The sequence below is a fragment of the Pseudonaja textilis genome, chromosome 3 (genome assembly GCF_049901715.1).
Source record: "Pseudonaja textilis isolate UNSWEBS1 chromosome 3, rPseTex1.2, whole genome shotgun sequence".
Lineage (NCBI taxonomy): Eukaryota > Metazoa > Chordata > Lepidosauria > Squamata > Elapidae > Pseudonaja > Pseudonaja textilis.
Window position 1 is genome coordinate 5859107 of NC_141992.1, and position 19337 is coordinate 5878443.

The 19337-nt window shown below is 44.3% G+C and overlaps 1 protein-coding gene across 10 annotated transcripts in view; it reads left to right on the plus strand.

Annotated features, from left to right (window-relative positions):
* Positions 1-19337, plus strand: part of TPD52L2 (TPD52 like 2) — a 51603-nt gene that overhangs the window by 20234 nt on the left and 12032 nt on the right. For all 10 annotated transcript variants that reach the window (XM_087928825.1, XM_087928829.1, XM_087928828.1 and 7 more), the window contains one exon: positions 12915-13016. In XM_087928825.1, the coding sequence (XP_087784951.1) occupies positions 12915-13016 (102 nt within the window). The remainder of the gene's footprint in view (positions 1-12914; positions 13017-19337) is intronic.

The window sequence follows — 19337 nt, forward strand, 5'->3', positions numbered from 1 at the left end:
AAGCTTCTATTTTTCAATGCAGACTCAGGTAGCCGATGGCAGATAGATAGATCTCTAAGTGAATCTGTGATTCTGTGAGCAACTCAATCTGCCTGCCTGCTTTGCCTGATTTTGGGTGAAAGTTGCTCTTTTTTTAAAATAGAAAATTCAATATTTACATACATGATGTGTTGTGAGTTAATTTTGTGAGTTTGCTTACAAACAAATTTTATGTGATAGACTCAGGTAAGCTGATGGCAGAAAGATGGATCTCTGAATGAATCTGTGATTCTGTGAGCAACTCAATCTGCCTGCCTGATTTGCCTGATTTTGGGTAAAAGTTGCTCTTTTTTTATAAAAAAAATTCAATATTTGCATAAATATTTATAATATTTACATACAAGCCATGCCCAGCCAGTCACATGACCAAGCCCCACCCACAAATTAGGCCATACCCACAGAACCAGTTGTTAAGAAATTTGAATCCCACCCCTGGTGGCAACCCTGGAGCCTCAAAATGGCCTCCGTCAGGCCAGCTCCAGAGTTGACAGCAGGAGTGCTGAGCGGTGTGTTGGTGCCGCAGCTGCGAGGGGAAGCAGGTGTCAGGGCGTGGATGGCCTGGTTGCAGGGGCCCTGAGGTAAGCAGAGCGGGAAGCGTGGGGCAGCTCCATTCCCCCCCCCTTCTCCTCATGGCGGCAGCACCAGCGCATCAGTCTGCCTCCTGCTCCATTGCGGCTGCAAGCCTGCTGGACGGGGCTGCTGATGCTAAATTGTCAAAAGTGGAGGACAATTTATATTCTGCGAATCGGAAGTACATTCTGTCTTCGGGTTACTGAAGTCATTTCTGTAAATCTGTGTTCCTCAATCTTGGCCTCGCCAAGGTGGTTGGACTTCAAGTCCCAGAATTCCCTAGCCAGCTGCCTGGGGGATTCTGGGAGTTGAAGTCCACCCATCCTCAAGTGGCCAAAGTTGAGGAACCCTGCAACAAATGAATGGTGGGCCAGAGCTGGATTGCTGCTTTCAGGCAGGAGAAAAGAACTAATATAATAACTTCGCTTCTTCGTGATTCCCTGCAGGAAAGGGACGGTGTGATTTCTTATTTGCAGACTGCTTTCCCAAGGGCCCGTTGGTGATTTATTTATAATCATTTAATTGTCAGAATTACAGCTTGCCTTTTTTCCAGATGCTACCAATGATTTATTTATTTGTGTGTGTGTGTGCGTGTGCACGCGCGCACACACACACACACACAAACCCAGTTCCTGCAACCATTCTCCCTATGTTTTAGTCTCCAGGCCTTTAATCATCCTAGTTGCTCTTCTCTGCACTTTTTTTTAAAGTCTCAACATCTTTTTTGTAGTTTCAACATGTTTTTTGTTTACTCATGAAAACTAATATAAATATGTGTGTGTGTGTGTGTGTGTGTGTGTGTGGCATTCAGCTTTGTTCGGGTATTTTCCCACATCATTGTAGTTGTGCTTTTAAAGTTGTAGCAACGTTTCGACAGAATCTCATCTGCCCTCATCAGGCTTCTGTATTGTGTTTGTCTATGAACACAATATACATTATAATGCTATAATGATGTGGGAAAATACCCGAACAAATATATATATGTATTTATGTATGTATGTATATGTATATGTATACGTACATATACATATACATATGTATACGTACATATACATATATGTGGATCTTTGGTTGTTCGGGTTTTCTCCCGCGTAAGATTCGAAGTATCTAGGCAACGTTTCGATGAAGTCTCATTCATCATCTTCAGGCTTCTGTCTCCGGCTCTGTGCTTTTCAGAGTAATGTGAGATTGCAGCTGCTTCCTCCTTTTAACTGCCAGTGGGGTGGGACTTGATTGGGTGGGGGCTTGGCTGTGTTCTGATTGGGTGGGGGTGTGTTCTCATTGGTAGGGGGTTTGGTTGTGTTCTGATTGGTTGGGGGTTAGCCGTGTTCTGATTGGTTGGAGGCGTGTTCTGTTCAGGTGGGGGCTTGGCTGTGCTCGGTTAGTCTTAGTTGCTGGGGGATTTGAGCTGGTGAGTTGTGATCTTGCTGTTTGGCTTCTAGTTCGTGGTCCTGTTGCATCTTCATAGTGGGTGTCGGTTTGCTTCATGTATGGCTCGGAGGGGTTTGAAGTGGGTAGTGATGCAGCTGTAGTGCAGCTTCTGGTCCATGGTCGTGTCTCATCTTCTGAGTGGGTGAGAGTCTGTTTTCTACATGGAAGTGTGGTGGTGGCATCTTGTGTGGCTCTCATGGGTGTGGGTCTGGTGTCCTTCTTCATGTTAGGTACTCGTCTGTTCATGAGGGCGGGTTTCCAAATGGCTGGAAGGCGGGAAGTGTCATCTCGTTTGTTCATGCTGTGTGGGCGTTTTTCTATCTCTATGGCTTCTCTGATTATTCTGCTGTTGAAGTGTTCGGTTTTGGCGATAGTTCTGGTGTTTTTAAAATCAATTTCATGTCCTGTGGCTTTGAGGTGTTGGACCAGGGAAGAGGTCGTTTCTTCTTTTTGATTGAGTTCTTATGTTCTTCAATGCGTGCATTTATTCTTCTGTTAGTTTGTCCAATGTATGTGGTAGGGCAGGCAGTGCAGGGGATTTCGTATACTCCTTGGTTTTCTAATTCGATTTTGTCTTTGGGGTTTCTTAGGATGGTGGATATTTTTCTGTTTGTGCAGAATGCTGTTTTGATGTTGTGTTTTTGGAGGATCTTGCTGATTTTGTCTGTAGTGCCTTTTATATATGGGAGGAGGGCTTTGCCGTTTTCTTGTTCTCTGTCTTGGATTTTGGTTGGGGTTTCTTTTTGGATTAGGTGGGTAATCTTCTTTCTTTGGAATCCATTGGCTGTAAGTACGTTGGTGAGAGTGTGTAGTTCGGTTTTTGGTGTTGTTCATCGGCTAAGCATTTTGTTCTGGAGATGAGTGTCTTGGCTACGGAATTGATCTGTGCTGGGTGGTGGTGTGAGAGTGCATGTAGATAGCGGTTAGTGTGTGTTTTCTTCTGGTAGATGGTGTGTCCTAGGGAGCCATTGGATCTTTTGTATACCAAGACATCTAGGAAGGGAAGTTGGTTGTTGGCTTCTGTTTCCATGGTGAATTGTATTTTGGGGTGTAGGCTGTTGAGGTGTGTGAGGAAGTTGTTCAGTTTTTCTTTCCCATGTGGCCAGATTATGAAGGTGTCATCTACGTATCTGAGCCAGAGTTTGGGTTTGTGGTCGTATTTTTCTAGAGCTTGTGTTTCAAAGTGTTCCATGTAGAGGTTAGCGATGACAGGTGAGAGGGGTGATCCCATGGGTGCTCCTTCTATTTGTTTGTATTTTTGTCCATTGTAGGTGAAGTATGTATTGGATAGGCAGTGGTTGGTTAGATCTAGGATGTGCTTGGGGGTTGTATTTGTTTTGGATGGCTGTCAAGGCTTCTTTTATTGGCACTTGGGTGAAGAGGGATATGACATCGAAGCTTACTAGTAGGTCGCTGGGTTGTAAGTTTTGTTTCTTTATGATCTCGATGAACTGGAATGAGTTTCTTACGTGTGAGTTGATGGATTCTGCATAAGGTTGTAGTTGTTTGGCGAGAAATTTGGCTAGGTTTTGTAGAGGTGAGCCTATGGAGCTGACTATTGGTCTGAGTGGGGTTCCTTCTTTGTGTATTTTGGGGAGACCATAAAGCTTGGGGCATCTGGATGATTTTTCTCTGGGTATGATTCGTTGCTGGATTTCTTCACTGATGGGGAGGCTTTTATTTTGGATTTGGTAGTTTTTCTCTAGGTAGGTAGTGGGGTCTGTCTTTAGGGGTTTGTATGTGGGGTCTTGGAGTAGGTTGGTTAGCTTGGTTTGGTAGTCAGATGTGTTCATAACCACTGTTGCATTGCCCTTGTCTGCTGGTAGGATTATTATGCTGGTGTCTTCTTTCAGGTTAAGTAGTGCAGTTTGTTCTTCTTTGGATAAGTTGCTTTTGGGTGGTTTGCTAGTGCAGAGGATGTTGGTGATTTTGAGTCTGATTTTGTTAGCATCATCAGGGTTGGTTTTGGTCAGGCTGGTTTCAACTCCACATATGATGGTTTCTGTGGGGATGTGTTTGGGAGCGACAGCAAAGTTGAATCCTTTTGAAAGGACCTTGGTTTCAGCTTCAGTGAGGATCTTGTCTGAGATGTTGTGCAATGTTTGTTTCATGTGTGGCTGTGGGGGGGGGAGTTGGTTTCTGGCATTGTTGTAGTTTCCTGAGTTTGTTGGTGTGAGTATCTGTCTTGAGGGTGGTCTGTGTTTCGGCTCTCCAGACAGCAAGTTGTTTGGATTTGTCCCAAAGTAGAGGGTGAATCTTGTTGCTGAGTCTGAGGTGGAGTGTGAGGAGATCTTTGTTGATTTGGTCTAGGAGAAACCTTTTCGTGTGAAGTTCATTTCTAATTAGGGCCAGTTCTGTTCTTTTAAGGATGCGTTTGGTGGCTGCTGTGTTGGTGTGGAATTTCAATTGGAAGCTTGTGGGAATTAAATTTTGATCTCGGCAGTTGCATAGGAATGCAAGGTCACATAAAATGGAGGCTCTTTGGACTTCAAGTTTTTCATAAGTCCTGGTCAGATGGTGGGTTTCCTCCCGTAGAGGTGCAATATTTGTTTTCTGAGGTTCGCGGGTATTTATATGTGGATCTTTGGTTGTTCGGGTTTTCTCCGCGTAAGATTCAAGTATCTAGGCAACGTTTCGATGAAGTCTCATTCATCATCTTCAGGCTTCTGTCTCCGGCTCTGTGCTTTTCAGAGTAATGTGAGATTGCAGCTGCTTCCTCCTTTTAACTGCCAGTGGGGGTGGGACTTGATTGGGTGGGGGCTTGGCTGTGTTCTGATTGGGTGGGGGTGTGTTCTCATTGGTAGGGGTTTGGTTGTGTTCTGATTGGTTGGGGGTTAGCCGTGTTCTGATTGGTTGGAGGCGTGTTCTGTTCAGGTGGGGGCTTGGCTGTGCTCGGTTAGTCTTAGTTGCTGGGGATTTGAGCTGGTGAGTTGTGATCTTGCTGTTTGGCTTCTAGTTCGTGGTCCTGTTGCATCTTCATAGTGGGTGTCGGTTTGCTTCATGTATGGCTCGGAGGGGTTTGAAGTGGGTAGTGATGCAGCTGTAGTGCAGCTTCTGGTCCATGGTCGTGTCTCATCTTCTGAGTGGGTGAGAGTCTGTTTTCTACATGGAAGTGTGGTGGTGGCATCTTGTGTGGCTCTCATGGGTGTGGGTCTGGTGTCCTTCTTCATGTTAGGTACTCGTCTGTTCATGAGGGCGGGTTTCCAAATGGCTGGAAGGCGGGAAGTGTCATCTCGTTTGTTCATGCTGTGTGGGCGTTTTCTATCTCTATGGCTTCTCTGATTATTCTGCTGTTGAAGTGTTCGGTTTTGGCGATAGTTCTGGTGTTTTTAAAATCAATTTCATGTCCTGTGGCTTTGAGGTGTTGGACCAGGGAAGAGGTCGTTTCTTCTTTTTGATTGAGTTCTTATGTTCTTCAATGCGTGCATTTATTCTTCTGTTAGTTTGTCCAATGTATGTGGTAGGGCAGGCAGTGCAGGGGATTTCGTATACTCCTTGGTTTTCTAATTCGATTTTGTCTTTGGGGTTTCTTAGGATGGTGGATATTTTTCTGTTTGTGCAGAATGCTGTTTTGATGTTGTGTTTTGGAGGATCTTGCTGATTTTGTCTGTAGTGCCTTTTATATATGGGAGGAGGGCTTTGCCGTTTTCTTGTTCTCTGTCTTGGATTTTGGTTGGGGTTTCTTTTTGGATTAGGTGGGTAATCTTCTTTCTTTGGAATCCATTGGCTGTAAGTACGTTGGTGAGAGTGTGTAGTTCGGTTTTTGGTGTTGTTCATCGGCTAAGCATTTTGTTCTGGAGATGAGTGTCTTGGCTACGGAATTGATCTGTGCTGGGTGGTGGTGTGAGAGTGCATGTAGATAGCGGTTAGTGTGTGTTTTCTTCTGGTAGATGGTGTGTCCTAGGGAGCCATTGGATCTTTTGTATACCAAGACATCTAGGAAGGGAAGTTGGTTGTTGGCTTCTGTTTCCATGGTGAATTGTATTTTGGGGTGTAGGCTGTTGAGGTGTGTGAGGAAGTTGTTCAGTTTTTCTTTCCCATGTGGCCAGATTATGAAGGTGTCATCTACGTATCTGAGCCAGAGTTTGGGTTTGTGGTCGTATTTTTCTAGAGCTTGTGTTTCAAAGTGTTCCATGTAGAGGTTAGCGATGACAGGTGAGAGGGTGATCCCATGGGTGCTCCTTCTATTTGTTTGTATTTTTGTCCATTGTAGGTGAAGTATGTATTGGATAGGCAGTGGTTGGTTAGATCTAGGATGTGCTTGGGGGTTGTATTTGTTTTGGATGGCTGTCAAGGCTTCTTTTATTGGCACTTGGGTGAAGGGGATATGACATCGAAGCTTACAGAAACCAACTCCCCTCCCCACAGCCACACATGAAACAAACATTGCACAACATCTCAGACAAGATCCTCACTGAAGCTGAAACCAAGGTCCTTTCAAAAGGATTCAACTTTGCTGTCGCTCCCAAACACATCCCCACAGAAACCATCATATGTGGAGTTGAAACCAGCCTGACCAAAACCAACCCTGATGATGCTAACAAAATCAGACTCAAAATCACCAACATCCTCTGCACTAGCAAACCACCCAAAAGCAACTTATCCAAAGAAGAACAAACTGCACTACTTAACCTGAAAGAAGACACCAGCATAATAATCCTACCAGCAGACAAGGGCAATGCAACAGTGGTTATGAACACATCTGACTACCAAACCAAGCTAACCAACCTACTCCAAGACCCCACATACAAACCCCTAAAGACAGACCCCACTACCTACCTAGAAAAAACTACCAAATCCAAAATAAAAGCCTCCCCCATCAGTGAAGAAATCCAGCAACGAATCATACCCAGAGAAAAATCATCCAGATGCCCCAAGCTTTATGGTCTCCCCAAAATACACAAAGAAGGAACCCCACTCAGACCAATAGTCAGCTCCATAGGCTCACCTCTACAAAACCTAGCCAAATTTCTCGCCAAACAACTACAACCTTATGCAGAATCCATCAACTCACACGTAAGAAACTCATTCCAGTTCATCGAGATCATAAAGAAACAAAACTTACAACCCAGCGACCTACTAGTAAGCTTCGATGTCATATCCCTCTTCACCCAAGTGCCAATAAAAGAAGCCTTGACAGCCATCCAAAACAAATACAACCCCCAAGCACATCCTAGATCTAACCAACCACTGCCTATCCAATACATACTTCACCTACAATGGACAAAAATACAAACAAATAGAAGGAGCACCCATGGGATCACCCCTCTCACCTGTCATCGCTAACCTCTACATGGAACACTTTGAAACACAAGCTCTAGAAAAATACGACCACAAACCCAAACTCTGGCTCAGATACGTAGATGACACCTTCATAATCTGGCCACATGGGAAAGAAAAACTGAACAACTTCCTCACACACCTCAACAGCCTACACCCCAAAATACAATTCACCATGGAAACAGAAGCCAACAACCAACTTCCCTTCCTAGATGTCTTGGTATACAAAAGATCCAATGGCTCCCTAGGACACACCATCTACCAGAAGAAAACACACACTAACCGCTATCTACATGCACTCTCACACCACCACCCAGCACAGATCAATTCCGTAGCCAAGACACTCATCTCCAGAACAAAATGCTTAGCGATGAACAACACCAAAAAACCGAACTACACACTCTCACCAACGTACTTACAGCCAATGGATTCCAAAGAAAGAAGATTACCCACCTAATCCAAAAAGAAACCCCAACCAAAATCCAAGACAGAGAACAAGAAAACGGCAAAGCCCTCCTCCCATATATAAAAGGCACTACAGACAAAATCAGCAAGATCCTCCAAAAACACAACATCAAAACAGCATTCTGCACAAACAGAAAAATATCCACCATCCTAAGAAACCCCAAAGACAAAATCGAATTAGAAAACCAAGGAGTATACGAAATCCCCTGCACTGCCTGCCCTACCACATACATTGGACAAACTAACAGAAGAATAAATGCACGCATTGAAGAACATAAGAACTCAATCAAAAAAAGAAAACGACCTCTTCCTGGTCCAACACCTCAAAGCCACAGGACATGAAATTGATTTTAAAAACACCAGAACTATCGCCAAAACCGAACACTTCAACAGCAGAATAATCAGAGAAGCCATAGAGATAGAAAAACGCCCACACAGCATGAACAAACGAGATGACACTTCCCGCCTTCCAGCCATTTGGAAACCCGCCCTCATGAACAGACAGTACCTAACATGAAGAAGGACACCAGACCCACACCCATGAGAGCCACACAAGATGCCACCACCACACTTCCATGTAGAAAACAGACTCTCACCCACTCAGAAGATGAGACACGACCATGGACCAGAAGCTGCACTACAGCTGCATCACTACCCACTTCAAACCCCTCCGAGCCATACATGAAGCAAACCGACACCCACTATGAAGATGCAACAGGACCACGAACTAGAAGCCAAACAGCAAGATCACAACTCACCAGCTCAAATCCCCAGCAACTAAGACTAACCGGAGCACAGCCAAGCCCCCACCTGAACAGAACACGCCTCCAACCAATCAGAACACGGCTAACCCCCAACCAATCAGAACACAACCAAACCCCCTACCAATGAGAACACACCCCCACCCAATCAGAACACAGCCAAGCCCCCACCCAATCAAGTCCCACCCCACTGGCAGTTAAAAGGAGGAAGCAGCTGCAATCTCACATTACTCTGAAAAGCACAGAGCCGGAGACAGAAGCCTGAAGATGATGAATGAGACTTCATCGAAACGTTGCCTAGATACTTCGAATCTTACGCGGAGAAAACCGAACAACCAAAGATCCACATATAAATACCCGAGAACCTCAGAAAACAAATATACATATATATATATATATATATATATATATAATACACACATATATACATACATATACATACAAAACTTAAGAAAACATATCTATATATCTATATATATATCTATATATATATATGTATGTATATGTATGTATATATATATATATATATATACATATATATATATATATATATACATATACATATATATATGTATATATATATATATATATATATATATATATATATATATATATATATATATATATATATATATATACACATACATGCATAATATACGTACATATATAGATATAGATATATAGATATAGATATATAGGTATATATATGTTTTCTTAAGTTTTCGCGGGTACTTATATGTATGGCATTCAGCTTTGTTCGGATATTTTCCCCACGTCATTGTAGTTGTGCTTTTAAAGTTGCAGCAACGTTTCGGCAGAATCTCATCTGCCATCATATATACATACATACATACACATACATATACATATATATTAGTTTTAATGAGTAAACATCTATCTATCTATCTATCATCTCTCTCTCTCTCTCTCTCTCTCATCTATTTATCATCTATCTATATCTATCTATCTATCTATCTATCTATCTATCTATCTATCTTATCTATGTCATCTAGATTAGGAAGGCATACACAGTATATAATTCCTTGTATTTTTTTGTCTCCATAACAAGATGGTAGTTGGGCTGAGAGAATAGGATTGGCCGAAAGGCAAAACCTCTCACCATTAGTTTTCATAAGGGAACAAAAGAACATGTTGAAGCTACAAAAATGATGTTGAGACTTTGGAATAAGTGCCGAGAAGAGCAACTAGGATGATCAAAGGCCTGGAGACTAAAACATAGGGAGAACAGTTGCAGGAATTGGATAGGTCTAGTCCAGTGAAAAGAGAGACCAGGGAGGGCATGATAGCATCTTCCAATATTTGAGGGTCTGTCACAAAGAGGGGCGGGGGGGGCAGGGTTCAACCTATGCTCCAAAGCCCCAGAAGGCAGGACAAGAAGCAACAGATGGAAACTAATCAAGGAGAGAAGCAACCTGGAATCGAGAAGAAGCTTCCTAACAGGGAGGACCAGTGGAACTGCTTGCCTCCAGAAGTTGTGGGCGCTCCAACTCTGGAGGTTTTTTGTTTTTTTTTAAAGAAAAGATGGAACATGAGGTAGGATGACCTCCTTGAGCGAGGGGTTGGACTAGATGACCTCCCAAGTCTCTTGCAGCTCTATTCTGTTCTGATTGAGATTGGAACCCAGGCCTGTCTTTATTTCTACAACCCCATTTCTTCATCCAGGCATTTTAATTTTTGCTTCCTCGGCTGGATTTCCTGCATCACTTATAATTATGGGCTCAACTATGGCTGTAAGTTGAGGACTACTTGCAGTAGTAGCCTTTTCAGATTGATCAACTGCACTGCAATTGGCAATTCAGGGTTATTTTGGAGAACCCCAAGTCGCCGTTTCAAGTCTTTCTCTACAAAATACCAAGCGGTCTATGGAGATTTCACAGTATCCGGCTTTCGGGGCAGCTCAGTTTTGTGCTGACAAGGACTGTGGATGTGAGCGACTTCCTCCGTTTATTTTTGAAATCTTGTGATCCAGAGGGGAAAAAGAGTAGAGCCAAGATTACAACCTTGGAAGCTCCCAATGGTTGGAGAAATCTCAAAAATGGGCGGTTCAGGCCTTAAAAAGAAGATAGGCTACTTGCCCTGTTAAAAATGGCAATTTTTTTTGATGGCCTTTCCCTTCCTGAGCATGATTCTGCTTGTTTCTTGTTTGGATTAATGCCTGATACAGACTTTTTTTTTAAAAAAAAAAAGTTAAACATTTAATGCTATTCATGCATTAAACGCTCAACACTCAAAAGAATTTTGGAATTTCTTGAACAACTGCTTTGTTTATTGTTGATGCTGCAAAGGAAAATGATCAAGTCACAATAGCAGTGTTCCAATATTTTATTTTTTGGGGGTGGGAGGAGGCGGGGGCTGTGACAGAGAAGAGCGGGTCAAGCTATTCTCCAAAGCACCTGAAGGCAGGACAAGAAGCAACAGATGGATGGAAACTAACCCAGGAGGAAGCAACCTAGAACTAAGGAAATTTCCTTGACAAGTGAGAGCTGCCCACCAATGGAACAGAAATTTGCCTTCAGAAGTTGTGGGAGCTTCATCCCTGGAGGCTTTCAAGAAGGGACTTAGACTGCCCTCTGTCAGAAACGCTGTAGGGTCTCCTGCTTGGGCGGGGGGTTGGACTAGATGACCTCCAAGGTCCCCCCTTCCAACTCTGTTAATCTGTTAAATCTGTTCAATACATTTCCTGAGAACAATTAATCGATAGAACAGCTTGCCTGGAGGAGTTGTGGGTGCTCCAACACTGGAGGTTTTAAAGAAGCAATTGGACAGCCATTTTGTCCGAAATTTATTATTTATTGTATTAGGGTCTCCTGCTTGAGCAGGGGGTTCGACTAGAAGACCTCTAAGGTCCCTTCCAACTCTTGTTATTCTTTTATCCTGAGTGATAGAAGTGCCAAAGGCCACAAGATCTCCACCACGGGGGGGGCATAGGGAGACCATCTAGAAGTGGTTTGGATTTTTGGTAGTTAATTTGAAAGGCGTGTGGACGATAAGCTATTCCTTTCCTGAGCGGATAGGCAGATACCAATCGTGTGAATTTATGCTTTTTGCCCCCTTCGTTCTGATCTCCTTGGACAATGCAAAAAAAAGAAGACGAAATACCGTATTTCCCCATGTATAAGCACCCCCTTTGTATAAGCCACCCCCCCAATTTTTGGACTGTGAAGTTTTGAAAAAAATATTTTATTAGAGAAACAAGTTATGAAGAAAGAAAATTTACAAAGAAACAAAATTTGACGTCTAGATCTACAACTTCGGTCATGACGCCGAAAGCGGTGCGGGCGACGCTAGCAATCTACGCATCGGAACGAGAGTAGGAACGAAGCATTCAGGCCGATGCCTAGCGTATGCATTTCTATCGCGTACTCGCACTCGTAATCGTATCGTCACGTACAATTTTTACAAAAAGTATAGCATACTGCTGGAAAACCAGTTTATTCCTACTTTATTATTTTATGCATTTTTCACGTATAAAAAGTGTACCTGCTTTGTATATGCCACCCCCCTACTTTTTGGGCTTGAAAATTTTGGAAAAAAGGGGTGGCTTATACATGGGGAAATACGGTATTTGAAATAACAGCAGAAAAAGTAGAATAAAGAGTGTTAATCCTCCTTAATTATCGGGAACCAGACAGAGAACATACAGCAATACTGAAGTCCAGGGAGTACTTGACTTACGAGGATTCGTTTAGGGACTGTTTGATGTTAACAGCGGCGCTGAAAAAAAGTGACTTGCAACTGTTCTTTGCACTTACGACCGTCACAGCATTCCCCACAGTCACGTTATCAAAATTCAGGCACTTAGTAACAGGCCTTTATTTTCAATTGTTGCAGCCTTCCAGTGTTGTGTGATCGCTGTTAGCGACCTCCCCAGCTGGCTTCTAACAGGTTGGGTGGGGGGGGGGCTGATTTGCTTAATGATGCATGGTTAGCTTAACAACCGCAGCGATTTGCTTAACAACCGTGGTGGTTTTTTAAAAAAATAAAAGTCGTAAAATTGGCCGTGACTCAACTTTTAACAAGCCGCCTTGCTTCATAAGGGAAATTCTGATCTCTTGGTCGTAAGGTGGGGACTGCCTGTATCTTGAGCCTCTCTCAAAAATCCTGCCCCAACCCGGCGCGTCTTCAGAAGTGACGCATCCTTGCTTAAACCCGTTTGCTAGCCTGTTTCCACCCTCTGCCGCAGTTGTAAAGCTTTGCAAACCCGCCAGTGTGCACACAGAATACGTACACGCACCTTTGCCTTTCTCACCTCCTGTTGTTTTAAGCTCCAGCTGTGTCTGCCTTTGCTCCTTAGAGACCATTCTCAATTAACGACGGCCTCCCTCCCCTGTTCTTGTTTTTCTCTAGCTATAAGAAGACCCAGGAAACGCTGTATCAAGCCGGCCAGAAGACCTCAGCTGCTCTGTCCAATGTGGGTTCTGCAATCAGCCGGAAGCTTGGAGATATGAGGTAAGGGCTTGAGTCTTTTTTTCCTAGTTCTTTCTTTTTGACCGAATTCTTCCAAAGAATCGTTGTTGGGCGCAAAAGACCTGGCCCACGAATGAAAAGGTCCAACTAAACTGACTTATTGCTAAAATGCCCATGCGCAAGAATCTTCTTAACTCACGACCAGCACCTACTTGGAGTTCAATAAGGGCCAATGGCATTCAAGGGAGGTTGGGCTTAAAATTCACTTGTGGCTACGTAGAGATTCTAGGCTCATGTCTGCTTTGACTCTGCCACTCCTTCCCAGACAGATCGCGTTGATAGTGTCATGCTCCTGTTAGAATCTTATTCCGAGAGGGAGGCTGAGCAGCTGACAGGGAGTGGGAGTGTGGCTCTAGTGGCTGTGGAGGAAACTGGGGAAAGGCACAATCCGGCTGGGCAGAGCAGGAAAGAGGTAGAACAAGGGAGAGGGAGTTCAAAGGAAGACCCAGGCCCACCCCCTCTTCATCCTAGGGCACGCAGAGAGAAACAGAGAAGGGAGCAACGTGAGTTGCATGGCTTACAGGGGAGGAAAGGGCCCTGATTCCCTTCATTAGCTGGAGCTGGTAAAACAGTGTTTAAAAAGGGAAGTTGCACACAGCAAAGTTGCTGGAAGCAGACTGTGAGTTATCTTCGTTTGTCAAGGCTTCCCAACCGCGTATGTTTTGTTGGCCTTTGAAGTCTGCAATTCCTTCTCCTGCCCTGTCCAGTTAATCGCCGCAGCGTAGTTTGCGTGGATTTTTATTTACAGTTTGTACGTACTTTGTTTTCGGACCGAATTTCCTCCACTTAAAGGCTGTTCTTGGGAGAGTTTTATCTCCAGCTAAAGGTAACCTGGACATTAGGGGAAAAGTTGGAGGTATTAAAGGGACTTTCCTTACTTCTGTGACTGTGTTGCCTTTGTGCCACGCCCCTTCGGGTCGTCACAGATAAGAGTCAGGTGCAGTGCTGCTATTCCACTGCTTCGGCCCGGTTCTGGCGCCAAAGATCAGCGGAGACCAAACCAATTATCTCTGAAGAAGCTGCTGTTGGGCCTGCCTGCCTGCCTGCCCGGGCTGCCATATTCACCTTTATTCACGGCTTTTGCTGCGCGGCAGCTGCTGAAGCAACCGGAAGAGTGCAGGATTGCAGGAGGTGAACCAGGAAAGCCTCTGCGCCTGCCCACCAAGCCACGCCCACTGAACCCGGTGGTAACCTACTTTGCAATCCACCACTGGTCAGGTGGGAAAGATCAGGTCCAAAGGTGAAGGTCCAGTTGAGCTGGTTCACTGCTAATCGGCCAGTGCACAAGAATCTCTTCCACTCATGGTTAGCCCCTGCTGGGGGTTAGATAAGGGTCCATGGGTTGGGGTTGGACATTTTAGGATCGTTAAATGTGTTCAGAACTTCCCTTCGTTGTCTAGTTACACCTTCCCCGTTGCGAGTACTTCAGACTTCGGAGTTTTCTAACGTGACTCCGGTGATGTAGAACAGAGGTCTCCAAACTTGGCAACTTTTAAGACCGGTGGACTTCAACTCCCCAAATTCTCCAGCCAGCTATGTTATCCACAAGTCTTAAAAGTTGCCAAGTTTTGGGGAGCCCTGGTGTAGAATGTTCTACTTGGATGGAGCTGCTAGCTTGGGAAGGGATTCAGCTTCCCACGTCGAAATTACCGTCCTTAAATGCTGCAAGCGATCCGGAAGTTCCGGGGAAAATCACTTCTGGGAAGATATTGGACAATTAGGATGCAGAAATACATCTCTTTTATATACTTTGGGCTTAAAAAAACCTGCAGAGTTGAGGTTTCCTTTGAGCGGAGAGAAGGAAGGTAGACAAATTCTAGCACTGGGATTTCCCACATATATATATATATGAAATTTAGGTCTGTTTCCCTTTTTTCCCACCTTTGGGGTTTTTTTCTTAATGAGAGCCAGTTTGATTTAATGGTTAAGGCACCGGGAGATAAACCAGGACATGGTGAATTCTAGTCCTGCCTTAGGCATGAAAGCTGACTGGGTGACTTTGGGCCAATCACTGGGAGACGGTGAGTTCTAGTCCCACTTTAGACATGAAAGCCGACCGTGTGACTTTGGCCCAAGCACCGGGAGACAGTGAGTTCTAGTTCTGCCTTAGTCATAAAAGCCGGCTGGGTGACTTTGGGCCATTCACCAGGAGACTGAGAGTTCTAGTTCTACTTTAGACCTGAAAACTGACTGTGTGACTTTGGGCCAAACACCAGGAGACTGTGAGTTCTAATTCCACTTTAGGCATAAAAGTCGGCTGGGTGACTTTGGGCCAATCATTAGGAGACAGTGAGTTCTAGTCCCGCCTTAGGCATGAAAGCCGACTGGGTGACTTTGGGCCAAGCACCGGGAGACAGTGAGTTCTAGTCCTGCCTTAGTCATAAAAGCCGGCTGAGTGACTTTGGGCCAATCACCAGGAGGCTGTGAGTTCTAGTCCCGCCTTGGTCATGACGGTTGGCTAGTGACCTTGGGCCAGTCCGTCTCTTTCAGCCCAGCCCATCTCGCAGGCTTCTTGCTATGGGGAAAATAGGGGGAGGAAGGAGCATTGTGTCTGTTTACCACTTTGAGTGGTTTATAAAAAAATAATAATGGTGGGCTATAACCAGGTAAGTAAAATTAACGCATAGATAGAGCAGCCGTCTTTATGTGTTGCGACGGTATTGTGATCCACCGAAGAAGAACGTTTCACTCACCACGACAACCCTGGTTTTTCAGGAACTCTCCTTTCCCCATCTGGCTGGGATTATCTGGGTGGTAAGCGCATGCGATATACTCTGATCACATAAAATATAAAACTTTAAATGCCATTTTGAGGTCTGCGTGCACTTCTACAATTCCGTGTGTCGATAGGGCACTTCTCCAAAATGCACACTTTTGCTCAAACGCTGGCCTTTAATCTCTCCACATTTCTTCCGCAAACCGATATTGTTTGTTCTCTGAAAGTGGTTTAGGAAGCGTGAGGACTGTAAGTGTTGACACCCACAGTGCTAATAGCAGTGTGTCATTCATGCAAAGGGTGGAACACACACACACAGACACACATATATGTGTGTGTGTGTGTTTTCCTAAGTTTTCGCGGGTACTTACATGTATGGCATTCAGCTTTGTTCGGGTATTTTCCCACGTCATTGTAGTTGTGCTTTTAAAGTTGTAGCGACATTTCGGCAGAATCTCATCTGCCATCATCAGGCTTCTGTATAGTGTTCATCATTGCTACAACTTTAAAAGCACAACTACAACGACGTGGGAAAATACCCGAACAAAGCTGAATGCCATACATGTAAGTACCCACGAAAACTTAAGAAATAAATAAATAAATATATATATATATATGTGTGTGTATATATATATATATTTGTTTTCTGAGGTTCTCGTGGGTATTTGTATGTGGATCTTTGGTTGTTCGGGTTTTCTCCCGCGTAAGATTCAAAGTATATAGGCAACGTTTCGATGAAGTCTCATTCATCATCTTCAGGCTTTTGTCTCCGGCTCTGTGCTTCTCAGAGTAATGGAGATTGCAGCTGCTTCCTCCTTTTAACTGCCAGTGGGGTGGGACTTGATTGGATGGGGGCTTGGCTGTGTTCTGATTGGGTGGGGTGTGTTCTCATTGGTAGGGGTTTGGCTGTGTTCTGATTGGTTGGGGGTTAGCCGTGTTCTGATTGGTTGGGGCGTGTTCTGTTCAGGTGGGGCTTGGTTGTGCTCAGGTTAGTCTTAGTTGCTGGGGAGCTCAAATCCAGCTCAAATCCCCAGCAACTAAGACTAACCTGAGCACAACCAAGCCCCCACCTGAACAGAACACGCCTCCAACCAATCAGAACACGGCTAACCCCCAACCAATCAGAACACAGCCAAACCCCCTACCAATGAGAACACACCTCCACCCAATCAGAACACAGCCAAGCCCCACCCAATCAAGTCCCACCCCCACTGGCAGTTAAAAGGAGGAAGCAGCTGCAATCTCCATTACTCTGAGAAGCACAGAGCCGGAGACAGAAGCCTGAAGATGATGAATGAGACTTCATCGAAACGTTGCCTATATACTTGAATCTTACGCAGGAGAAAACCCGAACAACCAAAGATCCATATATATATATATATATATATATATGTGGATCTTTGGTTGTTCGGGTTTTCTCCCGAAGAAAGAAGATTACCCACCTAATCCAAAAAGAAACCCCAACCAAAATCCAAGACAGAGAACAAGAAAACGGCAAAGCCCTCCTCCCATATATAAAAGGCACTACAGACAAAATCAGCAAGATCCTCCAAAAACACAACATCAAAACAGCATTCTGCACAAACAGAAAAATATCCACCATCCTAAGAAACCCCAAAGACAAAATCGAATTAGAAAACCAAGGAGTATACGAAATCCCCTGCACTGCCTGCCCTACCACATACATTGGACAAACTAACAGAAGAATAAATGCACGCATTGAAGAACATAAGAACTCAATCAAAAAAGAAGAAATGACCTCTTCCCTGGTCCAACACCTCAAAGCCACAGGACATGAAATTGATTTTAAAAATACCAGAACTATCGCCAAAACCGAACACTTCAACAGCAGAATAATCAGAGAAGCCATAGAGATAGAAAAACGCCACACAGCATGAACAAACGAGATGACACCTCCCGCCTTCCAGCCATTTGGAAACCCGCCCTCATGAACAGACGAGTACCTAACATGAAGAAGGACACCAGACCCACACCCATGAGAGCCACACAAGATGCCACCACCACACTTCCATGTAGAAAACAGACTCTCACCCACTCAGAAGATGAGACACGACCATGGACCAGAAGTTGCACTACAGCTGCATCACTACCCACTTCAAACCCCTCCGAGCCATACATGAAGCAAACCGACACCCACTATGAAGATGCAACAGGACCACGAACTAGAAGCCAAACAGCAAGATCACAACTCACCAGCTCAAATCCCCCAGCAACTAAGACTAACCGGAGCACAGCCAAGCCCCCACCTGAACAGAACACGCCTCCAACCAATCAGAACATGGCTAACCCCCCAACCAATCAGAACACAACCAAACCCCCTACCAATGAGAACACACCCCCACCCAATCAGAACACAGCCAAGCCCCCACCCAATCAAGTCCCACCCCACTGGCAGTTAAAAGGAGGAAGCAGCTGCAATCTCACATTACTCTGAAAAGCACAGAGCCGGAGACAGAAGCCTGAAGATGATGAATGAGACTTCATCGAAACGTTGCCTAGATACTTGAATCTTACGCGGAGAAAACCGAACAACCAAAGATCCACATATAAATACCGCGAGAACCTCAGAAAACAAATATATATATATATATATATATATATATATATATATATATATATGTTTTCTGAGGTTCTCGCGGGTATTTGTATGTGGATCTTTGGTTGTTCGGGTTTTCTCCCGCGTAAAATTCGAATTATTATGCTGGTGTCTTCTTTCAGGTTAAGTAGTGCAGTTTGTTCTTCTTTGGATAAGTTGCACCATCTGACCAGGACTTATGAAAAACTTGAAGTCCAAAGAGCCTCCATTTTATGTGACCTTGCATTCCTATGCAACTGCCGAGATCAAAATTTAATTCCCACAAGCTTCCAATTGAAATTCCACACCAACACAGCAGCCACCAAACGCATCCTTAAAAGAACAGAACTGGCCCTAATTAGAAATGAACTTCACACAAAAAGGTTTCTCCTAGACCAAATCAACAAAGATCTCCTCACACTCCACCTCAGACTCAGCAACAAGATTCACCCTCTACTTTGGGACAAATCCAAACAACTCGCTGTCTGGAGAGCCGAAACACAGACCATCCTCAAGACAGACACACACACCAACAAACTCAGGAAACTACAACAATGCCAGAAACCAACTCCTCCCCCCCCACAGCCACACATGAAACAAACAGTGCACAACATCTCAGACAAGATCCTCACTGAAGCTGAAACCAAGATCCTTTCAAAAGGATTCAACTTTGCTGTCGCTCCCAAACACATCCCCACAGAAACCATCATATGCGGAGTTGAAACCAGCCTGACCAAAACCAACCCTGATGATGCTAACAAAATCAGACTCGAAATCACCAACATCCTCTGTACTAGCAAACCACCCAAAAGCAACTTATCCAAAGAAGAACAAACTGCACTACTTAACCTGAAAGAAGACACCAGCATAATAATTCTACCAGCAGACAAGGGCAACGCGACAGTGGTAATGAACACATCTGACTACCAAACCAAGTTAACCAACCTACTCCAAGACCCCACATACAAACCCCTAAAGACAGACCCCACCA